This window comes from Furipterus horrens, unplaced genomic scaffold (genome assembly GCF_987537825.1).
Source record: "Furipterus horrens unplaced genomic scaffold, mFurHor1.1.pri manual_scaffold_7, whole genome shotgun sequence".
Classification (NCBI taxonomy): Eukaryota; Metazoa; Chordata; class Mammalia; order Chiroptera; family Furipteridae; genus Furipterus; species Furipterus horrens.
Window position 1 is genome coordinate 5,531,650 of NW_028327177.1, and position 27,593 is coordinate 5,559,242.

Sequence of the window (27,593 nt, forward strand, 5' to 3'; positions counted from 1 at the left end):
TAAAATGCCCGTTACTGTACATGACCATGAGATGAATTTTTTTTGAAAGGAGAAGAAAATAAAAGAGGAGACCTAAAAATGAAGGCTAAAACGATACTGTTGGAGAGTCTCCTCTGCGCTCTTAGCTTCAGAGGCAAAGGGCCTGCAAATTCAACTGACAAAAGACAGGTTTACAGACCAAATGCATCTAAAACCCTCGCTGCCTTGTAAGGCCTGTCTCTGCCAGGGTGGCATCTGGACACCGCTATCTACCAATAATTTAAAAAGCAATTTAAATGTTTACTAGGACCTTTCAATAAAACTCCAAAGGTGGGTCCATCCCAAACGGAAAGCAGAACTCCTTAAAATGTAATTTGCCGTGACATTTTCCTCAACTCCCCTTTCTCTTGACTTTTCTCCCCTCCCCCATTCACCTTCCAGATCTATTTCATTCTCCACCAATGGCCAATTCCTGCTCTTTTCAAGTCAAGTCTGTGCAGCCTGTATGGTAAACAGGAATTCCATTAATACTGACACATAGAGATGTTGTGGTTCTTAAGTGACGATGCATCAGACAGCATTCTGTGTGGTGTCTGGCACTCAGAAGGCACTCAGTAAGTTGTCACCATTATCCTCATTAGTCTCAGCTTTGCAGCTGTGCCTGTCATGCTGAGTCTGCACAGCATCTTCCCAGGAGGATCGCTGGGACACGCAGCGCTGCAGAGAAGAAAGTGTGAGCACTCACGTACTCTCATATATTAAATGTTTTCCTATGTATAAGCGGTTGTATTTGGAGGGTATTTCCCACCTACACAGCTGGAAAACCATGGGAGAGACATCGATTCTCCCTGAAGAGGCAGGCACACCCCTTTTCTGTGCCCAGATCTCCTGCCATTATGCGGGGCCACCTCAGTAATTCTGGCCTGGGCCGTAAAAAAATAAAAGTGAGTGTGTCACTCCCTGTCAGAGCATTGAAGAGCTGGTACATGACCCTCCAGCTCTCTCCCTCCTGCTGCACAATAAGTCAGTAATGAAAGAGGCCCCAAGGACCAGGTGGAGAACTACAGACAAGACAGCAGAGGCCCCCTAAGCCAAGGTCCCCGAGTGCCTGCACGGAGCCGAGTCCCCAGCAGTATGCTGCGGCGACTGTGGGCTACACACAAGACATCAGCTTTTGGTGTTGAATGAAGCCAATGAGATTAGGGGGTTCATTTGTCACCTGTTTACCTATTCTAAGTATACAGAGCCTTTTCAGAACGGATTGCTAAGGACTCCTCACACAGTGTCCTCAAGAGTATTCTGAATCCATGTGAACAGGAATCCGCCCTGTTTCTTCCAGCTGCTTGTTGCTGGGCTCCAGGAGACTGAGACTATCACAAACATGCCAGGCTTCCTGGTCCACGGTGCTCCGGGGAGGCTGTGCGTGGGCCTCGCATGTGTCCTGTCCCTTTGGAACACAGGTGGGTCTGGTCAGAGTTCCAGAAGGGTCTGCTCTCTATCCTGAGTGTGGGCATTCATTGTGCGTTACAGACTGGCAGCAGCCACCCAATATTTCAAGCCAGAAGCCTAAATGAGCTTGACTGAAATGGCAATAAGAAAGTCCCCATTTCCGGTTTTTTCCCTTAACGTTTTGCAATAGTGTCATTTATGCGACAGAATCACCTTCACCTCCACTGCCACCAATCTTGTCCCATTGTTCACTTCCCCTTCCTGCTTCTCCTCTCGTCTCTCCGTGATCCATTCCCCACTCACCAGCCTGCCTGATCTTTCCATAAATCTCATCATGTCCCCTTCCAAGTTCCTCCCTCCTTTCTGCCCTCTCCTGAAATCATCCAATAATTAGTATTATTAGAGTTGGCCAATAAATATTTGATGACTGCATGATCGAATGAATGAACAAACTATGTGTGGGATTTTCAGCAAGTTGCTCCACCATTCCAGATCATAATTTTCTCATCTTTAACATGAGTATTTTGGATTAATTCTCTCTAAGGTTGTGTCTGGGTTATAATTTTTCTGATGAAAACTTTCTTTATTTTAGTGTCTGCTATTAAAGGAGAAGCTAAGAAGGAAAAGGCGATGACTTTCCTACCTACAACAGGTAAATGCGCAGGTGCTCCTCCCTAGCTCACTCTGCCTTGGGCCACCAATTCCTTGGCTTCTCTGCCTGTAGAATGGGGACTGTATCTATAGCTCAAGCTCTAACAGTCAGAGTGGCAGCTTGTATGAGCTGCTCATTGCTTTATGGTTCATGGAACTCCTGGATTCTTGTGACCTTATTGAATCCACGAAGAACATGACATTTTATGAGCAATAAAAGATTTCATAATGGGAGGTATTGTTATATGCCATCATCACCTTTGTAATAATTTCATCCTACTTTGCCTTTTTTCTTTTTTGATGGTCTGGAATTGGCTGGGCAGCAAGATGGTGAATACATTTCAATGTAGAGGACACTGAGGATGAGGGGCTGGGCTTCTGCTCTAAACTTTTTGCTAAACATTCAGGATATTTTTTTTACCTGATTTTGCTTTGGGGACATGAGATAGGAATTACTCTTTAATTTTAAAATGTCATTTATTTTTTCAAAGTATATTTTATTGATTATGTTGTTACAGTTGTCCCAATTTCTTTTTCCTTTGGTCTCCTCTGCCCAGTACCACCCTTCCCTCCAGCAATCCCACCCCACTTAGTTCATGTCCATGGGTCGTCCATATAAGTTCTTTGGCTTCACCCTTTCCTATACTATTCTTAACTTCCCCCTGTTCATTTTGTACCAGCCAATTATGCTTCTTAATCCCTGCACCATTTCCCCATTTCTCCCCCTCCCCCTCCCAGCTGATAAACCCTCCAATGATCCCCATACCTGTGATTCCATTCCTGTTCTGGTTTGCTTAGTTGGATTTTGTTTTTATTTTTTAGACTCAGTTGTTGATAGTTGTGAGTTTTTTCTCATTTCAATGTTCATAATTTTAATCTTCTTTTTCTTAAGTAAGCCCCTTTGACATTTCATATAATAATGGCTTGGTGATGATGAACTCCTTTAGTTTTTCCTTGTCTGGGAAGCACTTTATCTGCCCTTCCATTCTAAATGATAGCTTTGCTGGACAGAGTAGTCTTGGTTGTAAGTCCTTGCTTTTCATCACCTCGAATACCTCTTGCCAGCCCCTTCTTGCCTGCAAAGTTTCTTTTGAGAAATAAGCTGACAGTCCTACAGGCACCCCTTTGTAGGTAACTCTCCGCTTTTCTCTTGTTGCTTTTAAGATTCTCTATCTTTCACCTTTGGCATTTTAATGATTATGTGTCTTGGTGTGGTCCTCTGTGGGTCTAGCTTGTTTGGGACTCTCTGTGCTTCCTGGACTCGTATGTCTATTTCCTTTACCAAATTTGAGGAGTTTTTCTTCATTATTTTCTCACATAAGCTTTCAATTTCTTGCTCTTCCTCTTCTCCTTCTGGCACCCCTGTGATTCAGATGTTGGCAAGTTTAAAGTTGTCCCAGAGGTTCCTAAGGCTCTCCTCATTTTTTAAAAATTCTTGTTTCCTCATTCAGTACTGGTTGACTATTTTTTTCCTCCTTATGTTCCAAATCATTGATTTTAACCCTGGTTTCCTTCCCTTCACCATTGGTTTTGTGTGGATTTTCCTTCGTTTCACTTAGCATAGCCTTCAATTCTTCTCTTATGTGTTTGCCGTACTCAAGCATATCTGTCAAGTCTGTGAGCATCTTTATGACCAGTGTTTGGAATTCTGCATCTGTTAGGTTAGCTGTCACCTCGTCTGTTAGGTTGGCTATCTCCTCCTCACTTAGTTCTCCCACTGGAACCTTGATCCATTCCCCCTTTTGGGCCATACTTCTCTCTCTCCTCATCTTGACAGGCTCCTATATCTGTTTACCTCTGTGTCTTAGGTAGAGCTACCGCACCTGTTACTTGTAAGGGGTGGAGCCTTAGGGATTGGTCAGTACAGGGTGACCTGTTTCACCATGTTGTGGCACTGTGTGGGGGAGGGGTTTGAGAGGAAACAATGCCACTTGCTCTGCACTCACCCCTTTTCCAGGCACTTCTCCCACTTCCGTATGGGACTGGCATGTCTCTTGCTGTTGCCTTGGCCGTCATCCCTGGAGTGGGTGGGTCTTCGGACATTCTAGGACTATGGGGCCCTTTAAACAAGCGGACTCAGCTGAGAGACTGGCAGTTTCTGCCTCTGCCCCAACCCCCACTGGTTTGCACAGTCAGAAGCAATGAGGCTTGATTTTCCCTGGTGCTGGGACCATGAGCTGCACGATCCAGTGAGGAGCTGGGAGTGCTCCCCAGGTATCCCTCCTGACTTTTTAAAATGTGTGACTGCACTTTCCAGCAGCCTGCCACTCCCACAGCTGCCGCCATCACACCGCATCCTCTCCGCTCCGGCTCCACCCCCCTACTGTCTGGATGAGTATTTCTTCTTTATATCTTTGTTTGTTGGACTTGCGTGCAGCTCGATTTTCTGGAACTTCTGGTTGTCTCTACTCTTGAGGTAGTTGTGTTCCTTCTTAGTTCTGGAGGGAGATGCAGCGTGTCTGTATAGGCCTCCATCTTGGCCAGAAGAAAACTGTCATTTATTTTTAATTTATACATTTATGTGGTTCAAAATGCAGATGGTACAAAGTATATAAAGTTAAAATGACTCCCCAACCCACCACACCTGCCCCCTAGGATACTAGTTATACCGATTTCTTGTGCCTAAAGAGAGTAATTTCAATAAATACTTTCTCTACTTGAGCCTCAGATTTTCTCCTCTTGAAGTGCTAACAACAATTCTGCTCTACAGGTAATCAAAGGATAAAGGCAGTGACAACACTAGGCTGAATAAGTACGGAAAGTGCCAATACCTTCTATTTAAAGTTACTACAATGGTGGTATTTTAATCCAAAAAGAGAATAGTTTAAGAGGATTTGTCTGAAAACTTATTGAAAAATGCTTCTGCATAACATCCTTTCAGAAATCCCTGCTTCAGGGGTGTTTAATTCACACTTCAAATATTGTTATCGAAACCCACCCACGGGTTTGTAATTATAAAAAGAGTAGTAAAAATAATTATTTGGGGGAGAGGAGTTGCATTTATGAAAAGCTCTGTAAGGAAGACAGCTTGACAGGTGTAGGGACTCTGAAGGCCCCGCAACCCATAGCATCCCTGTTGCCTGGAGATCCCGAACGCCAGACGACCCCAGTCCCTCATCTGCAGGTCCTTGCTTCCTGGCCAGGTAACAAGCAAGGGCGGTCAGTGCCTCCCGAGGTCTCACCGTGGCCGAGGCTGTGGACTACATGGGCCAGTGCCACTCAGAGCCCCTGAGAGGAGAGAGCAAACTCTCTCACACCAGAGCACAGCTTGTTTGACAGCTTTCATCCTGAGCCGCTTGATCGTAAGTGCATGGCTCAGATGCTGTCACAGGGCCAGCATCCCCCAGGGCCATATTGTCAAGAAGGGGATCCACAGCCCCTACTGACCTCTAAACCCAAAGCTCCAGTATTTAACCAGAAAGCCTGGTAATCAGTGAAACGCCAGATTGACTGCACCTGACTTTCAACAGGGTACTTGAAAAGCAGGGAACAACCTAAGAGTCCACTCACAGATGAATGGATAAAGAAAGCTTAGTATTTACACCCCATGGAATAGTATTCAGCCCTAAAAAAGGCGATCCGGCCATGTACAACAACGTAAGTGGACCTGGAAGACATTATGCTAACTGGAATCAGACACAGAAGGACAAATATATGTGATTTCACTCACATGGGTCTAAAATAGTCAAACTCATAGAAGCAGAAAGAAGAAAGGCGAGTGCCAGGGGCTGGGGGGGTGGGGAACAGGGCCACCAGCTGGATGTGGGAATTAGGAACGTCACTTCCTGTTTCTCAGTCTCCTCACCCTTTAAAGGAAATATGAGAAGATGACTTGTCAGAATGCGGTAAGTTGTGCGAGGCTGTGCTTCCACGATACTGTTTTATTCATGAGAACTTGTATTTCAGGGTCTGGAAATAAAGAAGCCCAGAAGGAAAAAACTGGAGCTTTCCTCGGTGCAACAGGTAACCAGACCCGCCTCAAACCCTGATGTTTTCCAGCCTCTCTGGGCCTTGGTTTGTCCGTCTATAGAATGGGCATAAGGCACTTCCCCATGGGAATACAGCATGAAAACTAATCATGGCAACTGTCATTGTAACAAATGCTCTGTGATTAAATGACGTCTCATCTAAAACAGTGAGCCTTCCAGGTCTCGGCTTTCTGTCCCTTCCATGGGGGCCTCTGACCAGGCGGGGTGCCCTGACAGAGGTGCTCATGGCATTTCGTTGTTGCCTGCCTGATGCTCCTCACGTGCGATTCCACGGGACTCCCCCTCCTCCCACCGGAGCCACAGACAGGAAGCGCCACAGAGGTGGAGACCTGGTCCCTTTCCTTGGCCTCTTACACCCAGCACCTAGGACTCCCCTTGGCTCTGGGTGGGCATTTATTGGATGAATAAAGAGTGACTGAATGCCTTTGGCATTTCAAAATTTCCTTTGATCTTTTACACTTTGATGCCCTGAACTCTTCTGAGCAGGCAAGTGGCCTGATGTTTCAGAAAGGCCGGTGCTCTGAGGTCTAGGAAGTGGGACCCGACCCCTCTGTCACTCCTCAGTTGTGCAAATTTGGGCAAGCTTCTTTTCTTCTCTGAGCCCCGATTTCCTAACTCAGTAAAGGGGTGGGCTGGATTAGTCCCCCTGCTTGGAATCGCCTCTCTTATTATTAAAATGTGCATTTCAAGGCCACACACAGCCCAGGGAGACTAGAATCTCGGGCAGAGACTGACCTCAGCTTTTTCACATTGTCCCCCATGATTCTCCTGGTCACTGACCTGAGGACCCTGGAGTAAGGGGCCTCCTGGGCTCCTCCAGACAGCGGGGCTCGGGGTCGGGGCCCCCATTTCTTCCCGGAAGCCTTTTCTCTTCCCAGCGTCTGGCCTTAGAGGAGAGGAGAGGCAGGAAGAGGTGGGGGGAGGGGATCTTCTGGGTACCATAGCGAGTCCCCCCGAAGTCCCCAGGACGCCACAGGAATTGCCCCACTTATCTGCCTCCCACTCCAGCCCCACAGCGAGAAAACAGCATTGCTCCAAACTTCCCACCGCGTTAGCCACATGGTTGTCTGAATGTTAAGTAAAAGCTGTTGCTGCCAAAGCTTCAGGGAAGAGCTGGGCGACGGCAGATTTTGACCCGGCAGCCTCTTTCCACCTAGCTGCACACTACCAATGTCGGGCCGATGAGTGATTGGTCGATCGATTGATATCTGGGCCATATCGCAGCCCTATTAAATCTGAATCCCTGTGGATGGAACCCAAGCATCAGAATTCTGGTATGAAAAAAATATATATCTTCCCAGGGATGCCAATGCCCAGCAAGGTCTGAGCTCCTCTGTCGAACAAGGTGGTTACTTCCCAATCCAGCATAGCGAGGACTTGAGCCGTGTCCTTGACCTCTCCTTATACACATGTAAGCATGTCCCGCCGATCTCCACTCTCTCCAACGCAGGGATAAAGTGTTCCCTACAGTACGTGTTCCTGTGCTGCTCCCAGATGCCACCTCGCTCCTCTGACTCGTCACAGTGCACGCTGCTGGCTGTGCCCTGCTGGGGACAGGAACTGCCTTTCCCCTGCCCGCTCCTAGTGCCAGCACAAGGGGCACTGGAGGAGAGTTCAGAACATGGGCAAAGAGGGGGCGCGCCTGCCTGGGCGCTGGAAATGAGGGGACCCCGTTTCTCTTCCAGAGCTGCCTGCGAGGTCGGTCGACCTGTCTGCACTGAACCTCACGCAGGTGGTGAACGGGATGCTGAGCAGAGCTTTAAAAGGTAACCTCTCCCCAGAGGGTGGTCCAGGCGTATTTGGGTCCTCGGGCCAGCTTCGTTTCTGGGCTCTCTGGGACGTGGGCCAGACACGCCACTCCTCCGCGTCCCTGCGTCTCTGTGCTCAGAGTGGAGACCGTGCTGTCTGCCTGACTCACGACCCGAGTGGAAACCCCCTGAGGAAGTAGGTTCACCAGCACTTTGAGAGCGAACTGTGTCCTGAACAAGCCACAGGTGCCAGCGTTGCTGAACGTAACTATCTCGAGAGAGACCTGCCAGAGCCTCCTGACAGGGCAGGACACATAGCCAAGTGACGTGTGCTTCTGCATGTTTTAACTTGCTTTTATGTGATTTACTTGTATGGCTATTTTATTATGTGTTCATTGTATTATTCATTTCTATGATGTTTGCGAATTTGTTATCTGTTGTTAGCAGATGTTTGTCTGTTTCTTTATTTCGATATCATTGGCAGATAACAAGAAATTCTTCTCCCTGCTGAGCATCACTTCCTACAGCTCCTTCGCCTTCCACAAGTTTTCTGTGGCCATTTACAACAGTAAGTGCCTCTTGGTGGTGACAACGGTGAGCGGTGGGTCAGGCTGTGTGTCAGGACTGCTGTGCAGACTGTTTCTCTTCCCAGTTTCCAACCTGAAGACGGTGGACCCGGCCAAGTTCCCCATGCGGTACTGCTACTGTGTGAACAACCGGACCAATGACCTGTCAGGTGGGCTCCCGGGTGGAGAAGCAGACCGAGGACGACCTGTCAGGTGGGAGGGACGATGCAGGAAGCTGGCTGCTCTCCTGACTCCACGTGTGCTGTTTGAGAGATATTGGAATTCCTTTGTTCTTCTTAGAGTAAGACAGAAAAATGAAGCGATGTCTATTAGGCTTAAATAATTTGTCCCAGCAAGTTACGTCTGCACAGAGCAGAAAGAACAAGATGCTCATGCATATTATTTGAATAGCAAAACCTGAGAATGAGCGAAGTATCCGTCCTTTGGAAAATTGTTAAATAATCTGCAGTAGACACCTCTGAAAACCATCATAAACAATATAAATGAAGGGGTGTGGCCAGGTTTGGCCTCCATGTGAAAAAACTTCCGTGACACCTTGAATTAGAAAAAGAAAGTTACAGAATAATACGCAGAATGCAAGATCCACTAATGAAAAAAAAATACATATGTGGACACCGGATGGGTGGTGACCTCTGAGGAGAAGATTGGAGTGTGTGTTTTTGAGTGGAAAAGTATGGAGCAAGGGGGCCTTGGATTACCTTATTTTTTTTATTGAGAGTCATGTAAAATTTTTCAAATTAAAAGTGAAAAGTATTACATGTTTCTTATATTTAGACGACCCTGAAAAACAAAACTAAAAACGACTCTCTCACCACTAATTCATTCATTCACCTGTTCTTTATTGAATGCAGATACTCTGGTGCATTTGGGGGTGCCACACTGAGCAAAGAGGGCACCCCCACTCTGATAGAGCTTGGGTTCTGCAGGAGGGACAGAGAATAAATTAATAAAGAGCAGACACACAGTATGTCGGCTAATGAGAACAATACAGCAGGAGACCTTGTGCGCAGGGACGTGTAGTGGGGAGGGCTGCTGTGTGTGGCCAGTGAAGTCTTCTTTAATGAGGTGACGATTCAGGAGTGACTGTAAGAAGTGGGCGGGCAGCCCCGTGACACCTGGGGACAGAGGGTTCCAGGCAAGAGCCCAGGGGGCAGAGGGAGAGTGGAGGGGCCAGTGTGCTGGGGCGAGTATACCAGGGTGGAGCGTCACGGGAAATGAGCTCGGAATTGTGGGCTGAGACAGGGAGGGTGTTGCAGATCACATAGGAGTTTATGGGATAAAGGGGGCGGGGCACAAATCAGAAAAGCCATTATTCAACAGCATGGCCCTACCAGCAGTCTGGGATTGGCAGAGAAGGATTTGCGGGAAGAGGGCAATGGCGGAGAGGGGAGATTAACATGGTGGGTCTCGAAGTTTTCTGCCTGCCTGAAATTATGATTAAAAAAATAATAATTCATGGTATTTCTCTCTATCATTGTTTTTTTTTTTTCAGATTTAATGTGTTTTATTGATTAAAATATTACATTTGTGCCAATTTCCCTTCCCTCTGCTCCCCTCCACCCGGTGGCCCCCCTCACTCCAGTTGTCCCCCCCTTTTAGATTATGCCCATTAGTTGTGCATACAGTTCCTCCCAACCTCTCTCCGTCTATTCCATTCCCTCCTACCTTGATCCCCAATTCCTATATCATCTCCCTCCCTTTCCCCATTCCCCCTCCCTGTTGACCTCCCCCCAATATGCTTCCCGTACCCACAGTTCTTTTTCCACTCTCGTTGCCTGTTTAGTTTGCCTTTGTTTCATCTCCTTAGCTTCTGTTTTTTAAACCAGTCCCTTTAACATCTCATATAACAGTGGTTTGGATCTAATGAACTCTTTCAGTTTTATTTTGTCCTGGAAACACTTTCTCTGTCCTTCTATTCTGAATGACAGTTTCGCTGGATAGAGTATTCGTGGTTGTAGGTTTTGGATTTTCATTACTTTGAATATTTCTTGCCAGTCCCTTCTTGCCTGTAGGGTTTCCCTTGAGAAGTCTGCTGATAGTCTAATTGGGACCCCTTTGTACATAATTCTTTTCTTCTCTCTTGCTGCTTTTAAGATTCTCTCTTTATCTTTAATTTTTGACATTTTGATTATAATGTGTCTTGGAGTGGTTCTCCCTGGGTCCAGTCTCTTGGGAACTCTCCTTGCTTCCTGGACCTGCAAGTCTATTCCCTTCCCCAAGTCTGGGAAGTTCTCCTTTATTATATTTTCACTCAATTTTTCAAGTTCTAGTTCATCTTCCTCATTCTCTGGCAAACCAATGATTCTTATGTTGGACCTTTTATAGCTGTCCCAGAGGTTTCTGATCCTCTCATTGTTGCTTCCCATTTCCTCTCGCTGCATTGGTTGACTGCTTGTTCCTTCTCCATATTCCAGTTTGTTGAAATGAACTCTGGATTTTTTTTTCTCACCATCTATCTCGTATGCGGTTTTGTTCCTTTCGTTATGAATGTTTTTCGCTTCTTTCTTATCTTTTTCCTGCTCTTTTGTGAATTCTGTAAGCCACCTGATAACAATGGCCCAGAACTGAGCCTCTGACAGGTTTCTTATCTGTTCATCTGTCAGGTTCTCTATCTGCTGCCTGGTGAGCTGTGTCACCGGTATTTCTATAGTTGTCTGCCTCATTTTGACAGATGCGTTTTGTTTTCTTGGGCCGGCTGTCGGGGGCAGTGCCTGTGTACTCGTAATGACCCAGCGACCGGCGCCGTTTGGCGTCACAAGTCAGCGACTGGCGCCTGTCTGCGACCTATTTCGCAGCCCTGTGGTGCTTTCTTTCTTTGGGGGCGGGGGTCCAAAATGGATTCACACAGATATTCCGCTAGGAGACCGGGATCCGTCCTCCCGCCCCCCTGGGCCTCACTGTTCAAGGCGATGCGGTGGCCGCTCTCCCCAGCGCTGGGGTCTCGCACCGCCAGGGGCTTGACTGCCGCCGGGATTTTTCGCCGCCCTCCGCTCCGCAAACAGCTTTGCCCTCTTTAACTCTTACCTGCCCGAATGGCACCGCTGGTTTATAACTTCATATGTTGGGCTTCCGTGTAGTTTTATTTTCTGGAATTTCTAGTTATCCTTTGTTTTGAAGTAGTTGTATTCCTCTCTAGTTGTAGAGGGAGACCTAGCGTGTCTGTCTAAGCCTCCATCTTGGCCGGAAGTCCTCTCTATCATTGTTAATAGTCCTCAAATCATGGAACTAAATCAAACTTGTAAAATCTACTCCGAAATATCCCAATTCAATCATCCGTCCCCCTCAAGTCTCCGAAAGGGAAACCAAGTCTCAGAAATGTAAACCTCCTCCATCTGTCTTGCAGACTTCACAGCCCTGCTGGTGGACTTCATTGGAAACTCTACCAGCTACCTCACAGAGATTTTTAAGTCAACCTCCATCCTCTCAGGTGTGTGTACCTGGAGAATGCTCAGCAAATGTGGGATTTGGCGTCTGTCATGGAGTGTAATCAGATGGAGTGGCTCCCCCGCCCCTGCCGCAGGCCAGGCTGCCAGGAACGTTGGTGGAAGTTTTATTTAGACAATCGGTCTGTCCAGTTTCCATCGCCAGCATCTTAGGTTTCCCCCTTCCCATCGGAGCTGTTCCTGGTGCTCAAACCATCGCAGGAACAGCCCAAGGCCGAGAGCTGGTGGAAATCTAGTCGGACTCAGGACGACAGTGTCTGTGAGCGTGTTGTGCTCCCGTTTTAAAGATGAGAACACTGAGGTTCAGGGAGGTTGGCTGTTTTGCTCCAAAGTTGTTCAGAATTCAGATTTAGGTATGTGGAGCCTAAAGCCCTATCTGACGTACTACGAAGACATTCCTCATTTGTAAGGCGGCTCCATATAACCTGCAGACAATTCCCAGTCCCCTGGGGACCCACTTTGCAAAGCACAGATCTGTTTCACAGTCCAGTGCTTGGTCTCAGCAGGATAGTTCACTACGCAATGGAGACGCTCCTGTTTTAGAAGAGGGAGACAGGGAGAAAGAGAAGAAATAATAAATGCTCTTCAGTGCCAGGGAGTCTGCTAAGGCAGCGGTCCCCAACAGTTTTGGCACCAGGGACCAGTTTCATGGAAGATAATTTTTCCACAGATGGGGGTGGGGCAGGGTGGGGTGGAGGTGGGGGATGGGAGGTCCAGGGAGGCAGGAGGTGAGTGAAGCTTCGCTCAATAGCCCACCGCTCACTTCCCGCTGTGTGGCCTGGTTCCTAACTGTCCACGGACCAGTACTGGTCTGCAGGCCCAGTGTTGGGGACCCCTGTTCTGAGGGCTTACCATGTGTTTCCCTCACTGGGACCCCACTACCCCCTTGCCAGGTCATAGCTACTGTGTTGATCCCCACTTCACCAGTGAGGAAACTGCCCCAGAAGTGTTAGGTAACCTGCCCAATGTCATTCTGCAGACACAGAATTCTAACCCAGGCGATCTGGGCCTCAGGTTCATGCTCTTGGTCACTATGCGAATTCATAGAATAACAGTAGCACCGTGGCAACAATGATAATTATTATGACTTCACTGAGCTTTTCTATATACCACACACCAAACTTAGAGCTTCACGCACGTGTCCTTGGGTCATCACAGCTGCCCTGTCAGTGATGCGGCTACACGCCCACAGTCCCAAGGGGACCCACAGATTTAGGAACTCAGAAGTTTTCAGACTTTTGAAGGTCTAATAGGGTATCTGCACCACCCATGACCTCTGACAGCATCCAGGACAGCACACTGCCATCAAGACACCGTATTAATTTAGCAGAAGGGCTGACCCTTTACACCACGTGGGATAAAGACTACCAGTCATGTCTGTCAAGTCAGCTTTGGCCACCAAATCAGTTTTGGTACCAAAATGACACAAAACCTTCCATCTCACAGGGATTTGGGAATTTGGAAACTGCAAATAAGGGACTGTGGGATTAGAACGTTCGTAATTTTAGAGATGGGTAAACTGAGTCCTAGAGAAGCCCAGCAGTTCACTCTTGTTTCATAGCCAGTAGGTGGCTGAGCAATGTTGTAACTGAGGAGACTGACCCCAGAGTCTGTACCCTCAGCCATTACATTATACTGCACCCCACCAGACCCCCAGACAATCAAGGCTGCCCCCAAGTTTCTAGCTAAGTTTTCATTTCGACTGAAGACTTCCCATCTCCAGACCCACTGCTAAGTGTTGCTGTGTGCTCTTGTCTTACAGTGAGTCAGACGAATGAATCCGACTGTATCTTCATCTGTGTGATGACAGGAAAGTCGGGTGAGCCCCCAGCTTAGTCTTTGACAAGCTCTCTGGGCTGAAAATTAAACCCAGCCACCATCAGACAAGCCTGAGATGGAACCTCCTGGTGGGGTTTTTGCAGGAAGGAACTTTTCTGACTTCTGGGAGATGGCGGAGGAGTCTCCGGTTGTCAGTTACACATTCACCAGCAGCCTGTCTGGTGTCCTGGGTGAGTGTGAACCTCCCAAACTCCTGCTCTAGAGTCTGCAGGCCAGGGTTCCTCCTCGCAAACTGAAGACTGCTGCCCGCAGTATTTTATTTAGCTATACTGTGTGAAAACAGAAGGATTTTACCATTTAAAACATGTTTGAATATATATATATGTTGCGATATATATATCCAAAGATCTGGCAACCCTGGATACTCCCCTCACCCATGGCAACAAAAAAACTGGTGTTGAGTAGCTGCTGCCCCCAGCAGGAGGGACACCTTTCCCCTGTTTTTCCATAGTCCTCTCTGCTCCCTATTGCCTTACACTTTTTTTCTGACAACTCTGCATTCTGTTCACTGTGCTTCTTCACATGGCTTTTTCAGACACTGATATTTTAGACTAATTTGTCATTCAAAAAGAAACCCTCTTTTTGGTGACAAACAGCGCTGGTCCAAGTAAGGTTCAAATCTCTGCATTCTGAATATTTGCTGTGGGATGGATGACCTCTCAGTGACACAACAGTTCTTTATGTCCAAAGTGACAAATATTTTAAAACTGTTATGACTGTCTCCTTGAATGTACAGCCACCAGAGGGGCGGCCGTGACTTCCAAGCTGACACCCACCAGTGAGCAAACACAACCAAGGACAAGCCCTCCACACACAGCCTGGAGCACCAGTGTGTCTTCTCTGAGAACCTCTCCCAGGATGGAGACAACACATCCCTCAGAGGGAGAGCAGACCGTGAACATAGATAGGCTGCCGGAACTTCTTACCAAGGTCACAGCCACGCCAGGCAGCATCTCCCCCACCCTCCCAGGCTTGGGTAAGAAGCTTTCCCACCCTGTTCTGACCCCCTGTTCCCTCTAGGCTCCCTCCCCTAAAGGAGTGAAATCCCCCCCTTTCCCTTTCTTTACTGGCCCCTTTCTTCTTCAGTCCCCCTTGAATAAGACATCAACATGAGCCACTATGGGTTCCATAGAACAAGCCAAGACAAGTATGGATATATGTTCTTCTAACATTCATTTGTATGATTTTTTAAATTTTGAAATAATTGAAACTTTGAAATAGTTTTATACTCACAAGAAGTTGCAAATATAGTACAGAGTTCCCTAGGACCCTCACCCAGCATCCCCCAATGAGGATATCTTACATACTTGGACTATATTGTAGAAAAAAGGTATTTTTATTTCCGCAAAGCGCACTCAGCAACAGCTCTCCTGACATTCACACTGAATGGTGAAGTGCAGTCAACATTTCATGGCCGGGGTAGGTTAACTTGTGGCCGGCTGGGTAATGATGCCAAGACTATGTTCATGATGATGCCGGCGTGGAAAGCGACCGCTGATGGTGGGCCAGGGGGTTCCTCCTTCCCCACCATCTCTGAGGACACGATCAGTGGTGTCACCGAAGACACAAAAGGCGCGCTTATCCTATTTGGGAATGAGATACAACTGAGCTAACTCTTTCAGCAAGAGTGAGGACTGTCTCAGTGAGTCCCAGCCATGGGCCAGAGCCAGCAGAATTCACGCATCCATCCATTCCTTCCCAGGCTAGCTGTTAACAGCACAGCTCTGTCAATGCTCCCTCTCCTTCCTGAGCCCACACACAGGCCAGGGAAAGAGATGTAGGCAAGTAAACAGATAGTTATGATCCAGCCTAAAAGAGTCACTGTCCTGCAGAACGCAGGGAAGGGCTTCCCCACAGAGGTAAGAATTGATGAAGAGTCAGGCAGCAGACCTAGAAGAAAACATAGGCAGTAAAATCTCAGACGTTTCTCGCAGCAACATTTTTTTTCTGATGTATCTCCTTGGGCAAGAGAAACAAAAGAGAAATATAAATAAATGGGACTACACCAAACTATCAAGTTTTCGCACAGCAAAGGAAACTGTCAACAAAATGAAAAGACAACCCATTGAATGGGAGAGCATATTTGCTGATATATCTGATAAGGGATTACTATCCAAATTTTATAGAGAACTTATAAAACGCAACACCAATAATACAGACAATTCAATTAAAAAGTGGACAAAGGACCTGAACAGACACTTCTCCAAAGAGGACAGACAAATGGCCAACAGATATATGAAAAGATACTCAATGTCACTAGTCATCAGAGAATTGCAAATTCAAACCACAATGAGATAACACCTCACATCTGTCAGAACGGCCGGCCGTCATTAACAAACCAAAACACAGCAGGTGCTGGCCAGGGTGTGGAGAAAGGGGAGCCCTTTTGCACTGCTGGTGGGAATGCAGACTGGGGCAGCCACTGTGGAAAGAAGTATGGAGATACTTCAAAGAATTAAAAATGGAACTGCCTTCTGACCCAGTGATGCCACTTCTTGGAATTTATTGAAAGAAACCCGAAACAGTAATTCAAAAGAACAGAAGCACCTCTGTGTTCACAGCAGCATTATTTACAATTGCCAAGGTCTGGAATCAACCCACGTGTCCATCGGTAGATGAGTGGATAAAAAGCTGTGGTACATTTACTCGATGGGATACTATGCAGCTGTGAAAAAGCAGAAACTCTTTTGCGGAGATGTGGATGGACCTGGAGAGTATTGTGCTGGGTGGGGCGAGCCAGTCAGAGACAGGCAGACAGGCGCCACGTGATTGCAGTTACATGTGGAACCTGATGAACAGAATAAACTAACAAACAAACTAGAGACAAACTCATAGACACAGAAAACAGACGGACAGCTATCAGAGGGGAGGGGGAGGGGGGCTGGGTGAAAAAGGTGAAGGGAGGAAGCAAAAAATAAATAAATAAAACAACAGAAACACCTCATAGACGCAGACAATAGAGCGGTGATTCCCAGAGGAAAGGGGTGGGAGGGGAGGCAGGTAGGAGAGGGTAAAGGGGGACACGTGATGCTGGAAGGAGACCTGATTGGGGTGGCGAACACACAACACACTATGTAGACGAGGTGTTATAGAACTGTTCACCGGAAACCTATATCATCTCATTAACTAATGTAACCCAAATAAATTCAATCACAGGTTAAAACATGCACACACATGTTCCGGTAGAATCCCCCAAATCCCATGCCAGGCAGCCAGGCGGCCATGCAGCTGGGCAATAACGTGAAAGGCAACTACCCAGTCAGATAATGTGACAACAGGCTGCTGCGAAGGCCAGAGGGTCCTTGTGAGGCACTAAGGTGAGAAGCAGCTACTACCGTGAGAGGCGGTTATTGTACTATCGCACGAGGCAGCTATAGGGGTGGACTGATCAGGGGGGGAAATACATTATGGTCTCAAATGAAAACAATAAAAAGCAGCAGGGAAACAAGAATGGGGAACAGAACTCAACTTCATTAACTAGAAAAGTCCTTAGTACCACAGCCAGCATCATGACATGCACAATTAGAAAGCTTGACAGCGTAATAAAGGTGTGATTGCCAAAGGCAAGCGAAATGATAAAATCCCTGGCTAGATTCCTATGTAAGGAAAACTACAAGACTTTAATGAAAGTATCAAGCATATTTAAATAAGTGAAGCAATATACCATGTTCTGGGAAAGATATCTGAATATTTTGAAGATGGCAACTGTTCTCAACTCAACTTAGAGCTTTAAAATCCCCCACGGGGATTCGTTTTGTAAAACTTGAAAAAGTGAACTTTAATTCCTACCATGGGCATGAACAAGGGAGACTCTGGCAGTTCTTTAAAAGCCCTGTGAGGGAAGATTTGTCTTAATCACAGTCCTGCGATGCTGTCGGATATTATTCTTAACAGCTCCATTTCAGTGATAAAGCTAAAAAGAGTTCAGTAACTTGTCCCCAGGTTTGCAGCATGGAAGAAGCAGGAGCAGACTTCACTCCTCCAGGTCCATCACCTCGAACCCCAGAACCTTTCCGCTGCACCACATGGTTAGAAATCATGTTGCCAGAGCCCACTGTCCTCACACACTCCAGCTGATCTCTTGGGTGTCCCAGGGATTTGGAGATTTTTAACAAATTGGTAGTTAGAAAAATAACGTTTAGTTTGGTCCATTTATACTGATTCTTGGTTGTGGTGAAGGCCCTAGATTGTCTATATTTTGCCTACACGTTGCATTTACCCTGTGATTACATTTCAGTGTCTTGTCCATTTTATATCCTCACCAAAGTGGTGAAGCACATAAATGCCTTGTGACTGTCCCTTGTGCAGCTACCGGGAGGGCGACAGCCCACAGACAGGCCTGGGCTTCCAGCCCGCCTGGGCCCTGGGCTCAGACCACCAGGGAGGTGACATCGCCTGCAGAGACGCAGCACGCGGAGCCACCTGAGCAGACCTGGGCCACAGGGAGCCTTCCTGAGCCCCCTGCAGGGACGCAGGGCAGCCCGTTCCGGACCACCCCAACCTCAGGTAAGGGGGGCTGTTCCCTCCCAAGTGCCTCATTTTTAAACTAAATTTAGCACCTGTTTCTACATTTGTGAAATATAATACACATGCCGAAAAGTAATGGTGTATAAGTTAGCAACGCAGTTAATAATCACAGTGCAAACCCTCTCTTCTCCTTTTCTGTACCCCATCCCTTTCTTCCCACCTCTGAATGAAGGAAGGAAGGGATGAAAACCCCCTCCTCACAGGACCCTGTCACCCCCTCTCTCTCTTTGATGGGCCTTCTTGCCAACTTTTTCTCCCTTTCACCTTTTCACTGTCCATTGAGTGAGTGACCACAAGAAGCCAACATTGTCCACTCCAGAAAATGCAACTGCTTTTTGGCATGGAAATACTATATATTAATGTTATTATATCAATTACATATATATCATGTACATGCAGTATAATATCACATATACATTAATTACACACATAAATATAGAGCATTAATATATACTCATGTAATACGTGGAAGGGTTGGGCTCTTGAAGGCACTTGAAAAATTAACAAGTGGGATTTAACTCTAGTATGTATATGTACTTATGTGTGTATGTATGTGTGCATGTAATAAAAATACAGAGAAAATAAAACACAAAACAAAATAAGACTGAAAAGAAATTCATAATATATTAACCTTGACTATATCTGGGAAGTAGATAAGATTTTCACTTTTCTTCACTCCAAAGCTGTGAATTTTCTATATTTTCTAATCCTATAATTATACAAAAAACGCTTATTTATTTTAAAACTCACTACCTCTGGTATCTGCAGCAAGAGGCCCTCCTGCCACGCTCCCAGTCAGTGGAAGGTAGGTCACCATTCCTGGCTGTCAGTGTCCGTGAACTTGACCTTCCTCCCCTGTGGGCCATGCTCTCCTCAAGGGCCTGTGTTCTTCAACTCCAGTTCCCCTGAAACACACTAGGTTTTCCTTAAAAGTTTGTGGAATTACCTGAATTTCTTAAGAAAGGGACGGGAAGGAGTCAATGACTTTTAATGGGCATAAATATAAAGCTTTGACCACACGCTCAGAATGTCAGTTACACAGATAGATCTGGAAAAACAAGGATGAGAGTCTTCAGTGGTGAGTTGCATAACTGATGGGGAAAAAGAAAGGCTAACGTGCGCGGGCCAGCGGCAGCCAGCACAGCCCTGAGCGCGTGAGCTCTGGTCTTTATTTCTGACACAGCCACACTGAAATCCTCACTCGGCCATGGCTCTGTGTCCTGATGAAGTTTTCTTGGTCTTTCTGAGTCCTCGTTTTGTCATCTTCAGAACGGAGGAGATGATGTCAGCCTTCCAGAGTGGCTGTGATGACTGAGTCAGGTGACGTCTGTGCAGTGTTCAGATCAGCACGCAGCATCGTGGAATGACTCAGTCAAGGGCAACTGCCACCTGTATTTCTGCACCCGCAGCAGCAGCGTGGTGGCCGGCTGCCGCAGACACACTTTGGAGAGAATAGCGACAGGCAGGACACCTGCCAAAAGAGAGCATGAGTCTGCTTGTAACCCCAAGTCCCTTTCAGCTTGACTCCTCTACGATTCTGCGGTCACTTAGTCAAACTGTAAATAACAATCACAGACAGGGAAGCTCTGCGTTTGGGGTGTTGTTAAGGCTGCTCAGTTTCTAGAAACACACCCAGGCAGCAAGCACCCACTGCCCGCTTCTGCGTTCAGGGGCTCACAGGAAGCAAAGGAAGATGCTGATGACCCAGAGGGGGCCTGTAGTCATCGTTGGTAGATATGTTCTGCTGCCCATCTCTGTGCTAACACAGGGGCCACACAGAGCAGAAGTCAGATAAAGTCAGCGCTGCCTCACCCACGGTCCCAGCAGAGGAGCAGAAGTACTAAGCAGTGTCACTTAGCCCCACTCTCAGACCCCCCACTTCGCCCCTCCACATCACACGCTAGATCCCAGCCAAGCCAAGCCATGCCCCGCTCCCTTCTCTGGGCCTTTGCTGTTGCTCCCTGTCTTCTGCCTGGAAGACAGAATCCCCTCACTAATCCATGTGTCCCTTCTGTCTCAAAGAGGATGTCACCTGCCTCCAAACCCCCACCCCAGCTGAACTGGGTGCCCACCTCCCGTGTTCCCATGGCATGCCAGCCTCACCCCTTCCCTACCACCAGTGACATTGCCTGTTTTGGCTTCTTCTCCCTTATTCCCTCTGAGGAGGCTGATTGGCTGGTTTTGCCAAAGGCCAGGACCGTGACAGCAAAGGTCGTGGCCTGTGACCCTTAAGCCAGGACTTTGTGATCTAAAGGATCGTTCAGACGCACCCTTGCTCTGCCACGAAGAGGACAGGGTGGGGATGGAGTGAGTGTGTACACGAGACTCAGGGGAACGAAAAGCAGGCCCTCTCCTCTTCGCCCAGGAGCAGCCGTGCTTGGACCCCGCCTGGGCAGCACCACGGCACCCCCCGCGCAGTGCCCAGCATTAGTGGGTTTCCCACGGTGCCAGCGCACGCTGTTGCAGCTACTGCCGGGACTGGCCTCTGCTGTGGGTCCCATTTCCTACTCATGCTGTGTCCTCAGTGCCCTGCCTGGTACCTGGCTTGATAACCAACATGGGATGCACGGGGCAGGGCCGGTGGCCTGGGGCCTCTGCTCCCAGTCAGGTGTCCTGAGAAGCACAGGCTCACCTCTCTCTCTTCTCCTCCCAGGGACAGTCACCCCTGGCACGCAGACTTCGAGTCCGACCAAGGCCCCAGCCCCCAGGTACCCACAGACAGGTAAGAACCTGTGCTGGAAAGAGCCATCCCATACCACAGTCAAGAACACCCAGCTTAGGGGCAGGGGAGCAGTGGGATGGGGTGCCCGTAGGCGGCCTAAGCTGGTGATGGTGCCTCATTGGTTCTATCAGGAGAACAGGCAGGAGAGCTAAGCCTTGCTATGCTGTTTCGTTGCCCTCAGATCTTGGATAAAGCACTACTCTTTCCTGGCCACAATTTTCCTGCAGGTTTCAAGAACTCTTTACCCTTCAGGGGCTGTGATTCTCTGCTTGTGTGTATAAGCTAGGGCCATATCATTCGGATTTCTTGAGGCCATTCTTGCTCCTTGTAGGTGATCTCCCACGGCCATTTGCCCCTGAAGAAGAGCCAGCCCTGGTCCCTGGACCCCACCAAGTTCAAGTTTCAAGTACGTACCAGCGCCCTGCCACTCCTGTTGCTTTTGTATGTTTTGAATGAGGTTGCACAGTATAATAAAAAGGTTTGTTTGATCAATTTAGTCAGATTGCTGGGACCCAGATCGTAGGTCTGTTTACTGGTGAGGTGGCCCCCAGCACTCAGCTTCCAGAATTCAGTGCCCTCGGCTGTAGAGCAAGAATACTAATCGTATGGGCACTAAGGGTGTCCCTCCTTCCCACAGGGCTTTGTCTGAAGCAAGATCATGTGCGTGGAAGTGATTTGGAACTATAGAGCGCCGTATAATTTAATTCAGTCAACTTGTATTGAGTGAACACCTATTGAGAACATGCTGTGGGCTTTGCAGATGGAGGTGGTTTTTCTCATGGGCATGATGTGAGCAGAAGCAGGGGGGGGGCGAATGACTCCAAATGCAACGCCCGTTTTTTGTTTTCGGTTTTTTTTTTTTTTTCTGTTTTAAAGGACACCCAGTCTTCCCCACCCCTGCACCCTTAATTCTTCTGAAATTCTAGAGGAAACCCTTTCCTGGGCTTGGATCTGAGTTGTTTCTCTGGTTTGTGCAGCATTTCCCCAGCTTTGGGAAGTCCCACGCTCCTCTTTCTTTGAGCCAGTCTCCATAAGGGAGAAATTGATACGAAGTGAGGCCTTCACAGCTGGCTGGGCCGTCAGGCCCCTCCCAGTCCTGGATGCCTTTCTACCTGGTTTCCTGAATGTCCCCAGACCATTCAGTCGTGTGTCAACAGGGCATTATTAAATCGCCGGGGCCTGCACACAGCCTCCTCTTCCTTATCACCCCAGGTCGGCCGCAGCCGCTCTCCGCTGCGGTGAGCAGGCCTTGCAGACACAAAGACACGTTGATGCCACCGTAGGACATTACAGTCCTTTCTTCCCCAGGGGATGCGAAACAAACCCACTCGCCATGCAGATGGCGGCGGTTGTCGGACTGACCTTGAGAAAACAAGGTTTCTGTATCTGTGTCTTCGTTGTTACACGCCACTGAGTCTGCTCCGACTCCCGGCAACCCCGTGAATGAGCGAGGTCCACAGGCCCTGCTCTTACTGCTCAGCTCCTGCGGACGCCCGCTGGTGGCTTCTGTCACGGCGTCAGGCCAGCTCCTCCTTGCTCTTCCCCTTCTCCTGCTGCCTTCCATTTTTCCCAGAGTGACTGTCTTTTTCAAAGAACTTTGCCTTCTATACCTCCCTGGATCTATATGAGTATATCTTCATTTGAATATATATCCACCCACCCATCCATCTAAAGGGAAATAAAAGTATAAAATAATGGGGTTCTGGCATCTTCCAGAAAATGGTTCTGCCCATTCACAGGCACCGTGCGCCACGAAGCTTTTGAAATTCACTCATTCTTTCACTCAATAAGTATTTATTGAGTTCTCACTGTGTGCCAGGCACTGGGGTAGGCCTATCTTTACTCCTGTGCAATGATTCTGCAGGATAGATCATGTTATCTTCATTGAGCGATGTTAGTTGAGTCCTACATATGGAAAAGTGACTCAGTGTGGAACCCAGAGCTACCTAATTCCAAAGCCTGTTCGATGTTTGAGGTCCTCGTTTCGTACTTACTCCTCAGGAAAACCTCCTCTGATTTCCTCCAGGACCTGCCTGCCCCCTTTCCCGCCCCTCTGTGTCTCAGACCTGCCACAGCAGCTTTGCTGGGCAGCGGTGCAGCGCCGCCATGCTCACGTGTGTGTCTCAGCCATCTGAGATCAGGGGCAGGACTCTTTTCTCCTAGCATGATATCAGTCAGAGGGAAGATAGCTCTCATATGTTTGTTGATTTGAGTGGTCTAGGATTGTGTCTTCCAGGGTGTCCTCGGCAGCTGCTCAGGGAGGGGGCCATGACAGCTGCTCCTGTCTCCCTGGCCGGCCAGAAGCTCAACCCTTGCCTGATGGAGCTGTGTCGATTTTTCCAGCAATGCCTCTGCATGAGCCAGAGGAGGGACCCCAGGGTGGGGGCTGTGAGGTAAGCTGGGCCATGCGTTGCCCCTTCTCCACTCTCACAGCCACGTGGGAACCCTGCCTCTAGCATCCTTGATATGTTGTAGCCTGATACCCAGCGGTCATGGCAGCTGTTGACCAAGCTTGATATGTCAAGGTACTGAGATGTCGCCTTGAGAGTATGAGGTCACACACTCGCCACAGAAGTAGCCCTGGCGATGTTCATAATGCCACTCAACGCTCAGATCCACTCTGCATTTTCTCTGGTCTGCTCTGCAATGTGGCGGGGGCAGGGATGCTGACTGGTACATTTCACGTTTCCCAGAAGGCCTCTGTAGCCCGCCTCCTGGAAGGTCATTCAGAGGATGATGTTGGCAGGGGACTGAAGGGCAGAGGAGGGGAGAAGCCAAGGATCTTCTCCCCCTTTATTTCTACTTTAAACAACATTTCCCTTTTGTCTTTCTCTAACCCCTTTATAAGTCAGAGTTCTTCTAACCCCTTCACAACTAATTCCCAGTATTGAATTCCCTCTCTAGAACCACCTGGGTTCTGTTTTTCCCGGCCGGCTGCTGACTCGTATCGGTCTCGCTGCTTAGTAGAACAGAAGTGTGCTCTGGAGCGGAGTGGCTTTCCTGGGAAAGAATCCAGCTCTCCCACTTGAAAGCAAAGTGTCCTTGGGCAAATGCACTTATCTCTGAGCCTCAGTTTCCTCGGTTTTAAATTGAGGGTGGAAGACCTGGGAAATCTTTACAGCTAACTTTCTTGAGTCGTTAGCTGCACCCCAGAGTGTGTTAGGGTCACAGAATGATGCAGATGGAAGAGAACTTAGAGAACCCTGGGCCCACCCTCCTCTTATATCAGGCGAGGGATTGAAAAGGAAGTAGATTCTGAGTCCACAGTGAGCGAGCCACGTGGCCTGCCATGCAAATCCTTCCCCCTGATTCTGTGATTGATATTGGCTTCTTGCCGCCCTTTGAAGCTGCTGTGCGGGCACCAGCTGGGAGCAGGATATTGTTGTGCAGAGCAGTTGCTGCATTTTTAACGATAATGCCCCCCCCCCCCCCCAAAAAAAAGAAATGGAGATCCTTCTTCACTGAGCACCTAGGACAAGCCTGGCACTACACAGGGACTTTGCAAATGTGATCTCATTTAATCCTCCCAAGTGTAGATTCTGTTATTGCCTTTCATTTATAGATTTAAAAAGTTAGGGCCCGGAGAATTAAGTCGTCAACCCAAAGTCCTAGTAAGCAGTGGTGCTAGGACTGAAAAGAAGAGTTTCTGCCTCCAAAGTTCACACTTTTTCTTACTCATTCTGTACCTCTCCTCCCACACCCTGTGAAGCTGAAGAGGGGGTTCCTTGCTGTGAGGAATTGTCCGTTATGACTTTAAATTCTGCTTGTCTTCCCACAGCCACAGAAGAGAGTGCTGACTCTCAACTCTGGTTTAACTCTTTAGGTACTGCCTGGAATACTATTCCTGGTTTCTGAAGAACGCGACATACATCTGTCAGAAGGCAAAGAGGGTGTCCTATTCCCGCAGTAAGTACACAGCTCAGCTATGTTGTAACTCGGTAATACATGCATCTGTGACAAGGTTCTAGAACTCTGAGTAATTTTCCTGCTTGAGCAGGGGCCAGTGACTCAGTAGTCATCACTAATCTAGACAAAAAGAGTCAGAGGTATTACCGATCCCCCTTCACCTAACAGCTTGATGTTTGCAATAAGGTATTAAAAAAAAAGCAGGCATTAGCCAGAGCAAGCACTGTTGTTTCCTGTGCACGACTCTCTCCTTCCTGAGTCCCATGTAAGCTAAAACTACAAAGAAACACTGAAGAATCACATGGAAGACAACCCCCACAGAGAAGCTCCAACTCCTGACCAAAGCAAGTGTGTACAAGTGATTCAGGAAGCAGAGGCAGCGTGAGCTGCTGGCGGGGGTGTGTGGTGCCTCTCCACACGTCCTCGTGGCATCGAAGCCACTTCTCGCCAAGGCGCATGGCCTCAGCTTCGTTTCTCTCCCGCTCCTGCAGACACACATGGCCGATCAAGTCTACCCGGTCTTAAAGCCAATGTTTGGCCATTTCACTGGGGCATCTACCCAGATGGTCAAGGGCCTCTGCTTTTCTAAAAGTCATGAAACTAGAGTGAGCTCTGAACAATGGCTCTTTAAGGTAACCCGGACATACGCCAGGTGCTCACATGGCTCCGTTTGGGCAACCTTTACATAAACAGAAAGTTCAGTGGCCAATTCCTTCCTTGTTGTTCTTAAGGAACAACAAATGAACACCATGTCAGCACTTCTTAGAAACTCTTCTTATTCTCTTGCCCCCTTGAGTTCTCACTTCCTACAGCTACGATCTCAAAGCCTTTAGCTAAGCTCTGCTTCCCAACTTACCTCTGAACAACTCCCCTAACATCAAGCTTTCTGGCTTGCCTCTTGGTTTCCAGATGCATCCTCTGTTTATTTTCATTTTCTTTTGCCTTATACTTTCTTTCCTCTCAAACACATTCCCTTATTTCATTAAATTTATTTAAATGTATTGATTTGAGAGAGAGAGAGAGAAAGAGAGCGAGAGAGAGAGAAAGAGAGAGAGAGAGAGAAAGGGAGGGAGAGAGAGAGAGAGAGAGAGAGAGAGAGAGAGAGAGAGAGAGACCAATGTACCCTAATGATCTGTGCATTCATTGGTTGATCCTTGCATGTGCCCTGACCAGCCATCAAATCTGCAACCTTGGCATATAGGGACAACATTCTAACTCTAACCAATTAAGCTACCCAGCCAGGGACTCATTCGCTTATTTCTTATGCAAATCTGTCCCCCACTTCTCCTGCCTCCTCTTCCTATCATCACCATTTTTCCTTCCCAGCACAAAAGCCAAGCCTTGGGAGTGGAGCACCGGGACTCAGCGGTCAAACAGAACTCCCTCACTTGCTGTAGGCAGAACTGAGGAATTGCCAACTACTTATAACTCAATAGCCCTTCTTTGGTTCCTGTCACATTAAAATCACTGCACAAACAACATCTTACATTTACTGAACGATGCAGGAATGAGTTTAGATTAGTTTTATGCCCACCAGGGAGATGAGGTAGGTGCAGCCGGGTATTAGAAAACATTGCTGGACAGAGAACGGAAAAATGGAGGCTGCTTTCAGCTCAACTCAGCTGCCACCGAGCAAGGGGATCCTGCCCCCGTTCTTCCTAACTGTGCACGTGGAAGGAACGGAGTCTGGGTAGCTCCTGCCCAGAGCACTGCACACACTTGCCCTCCGGAAGAGCAGGGTGCTGTCAGGATTTACATCTTTGTGGAAATTCCTTCTCAGTACTTGAGTTCCATCTTCTTCTTCTCTCTCTCTCTTTGTTTCCCCCAGCCTTAAGACAAAGATGCCTTGAGAATATTTGCAAGTCTGTGTGAGGCCTTGAAAACACACCAGGCCCTAACAATAGAGTGGGCAACGTCTCCTCCTCCTGGCCCCAGCCCCCGCTGGCTGCCTTTGCAAGAACCCACCCAGGCTTCAGCTAGATTATCAGTTAATTGAAAGAGGTTCTTTGTGGAAACAGCATTCCTCTCTCTCCTGCGAATCCGTGGAAGATATTGAAGTTGCAAGGGCACATGTTAGACGGCTCCCAGGAAGGAATCCTGCCAACTCTCCTGCCTGCCCAAGGTCATAGAAGCCTACTATCTGTGCTCAAGAAACTCCCAAGATGCTTGCAGCAATTCTGAGACTGGAGACAAGGCAGAAGGGGACCCCCCCGCCCCCCAGCATGCACAAACCTGCCTGGGCACTGGACTGACACAGCACCCGGAGTGAGCTAAACCTGGGACCTTAGGGAGTCAGCAAAAGGCTGAGTGAGGAACACTGAACCCGTGTTCTGGTGAGAGTCGCATGGGGTTTCTCCACGCAGCTCATTCAGACTCGGTTACGTACAGCTCATCAGGCTTGTGGTACCACGGCACCCAGATAGCCTTGCAAGCCCCTCAGAGTTGGAGGTGATGGAGCTCTTCCCTCAGGAGGAGGTGCAGAGGGCTGTCTTTGTTGGTGTCTCATCTTGACTCTTCGTCTGTGTGTGGGGGTCCCCACAAACACCCTCGGCTTCGGCGACGCACGAACAGGGCTCACAGAACTCAGGACAGTGGCTGTATTGACACTAACCATTTATCACAGCAAAGGATGCAGAGCAAGATCAACAAGGGTCACAGGGGCGGAGAGCTGTCCTCGCCCGGCAGAGCTTCTCCGACAGGACTTATTCTCCCGGCGGTGATGTGTGACCACATGATTGGAGTAGCCTCAAGCA

At 48.1% G+C, this 27,593-nt stretch overlaps 1 protein-coding gene across 1 annotated transcript; it reads left to right on the top strand.

Moving 5' to 3' along the window:
* The first annotated feature begins 1,360 nt into the window (after positions 1-1,360).
* On the top strand, positions 1,361-26,712 carry HHLA1 (HHLA1 neighbor of OC90). Its single transcript, XM_090283115.1, has 17 exons — positions 1,361-1,439; positions 2,021-2,080; positions 5,986-6,042; positions 7,754-7,834; positions 8,301-8,384; positions 8,469-8,552; positions 11,747-11,830; positions 13,609-13,665; positions 13,769-13,861; positions 14,422-14,661; positions 17,994-18,191; positions 20,578-20,748; positions 20,866-20,934; positions 21,266-21,340; positions 23,171-23,327; positions 24,758-24,840; positions 26,669-26,712. The coding sequence occupies exons 1-17, from the start codon at positions 1,361-1,363 to the stop codon at positions 26,710-26,712; spliced, it is 1,716 nt and encodes a 571-aa protein (XP_090139241.1).
* The last annotated feature ends 881 nt before the right edge of the window (positions 26,713-27,593 follow it).

Bases quoted from the DNA above. Each gene is read 5' to 3' on its own strand.
- HHLA1 (XM_090283115.1), top strand. From the start codon at position 1,361: ATGCCAGGCTTCCTGGTCCACGGTGCTCCGGGGAGGCTGTGCGTGGGC. The intron at 6,043-7,753 runs GTAACCAGACCC...TTTCTCTTCCAG, and splicing joins AGCTTTCCTCGGTGCAACAG to AGCTGCCTGCGAGGTCGGTC. The intron at 21,341-23,170 runs GTACGTACCAGC...TGTGTCTTCCAG, and splicing joins CCACCAAGTTCAAGTTTCAA to GGTGTCCTCGGCAGCTGCTC.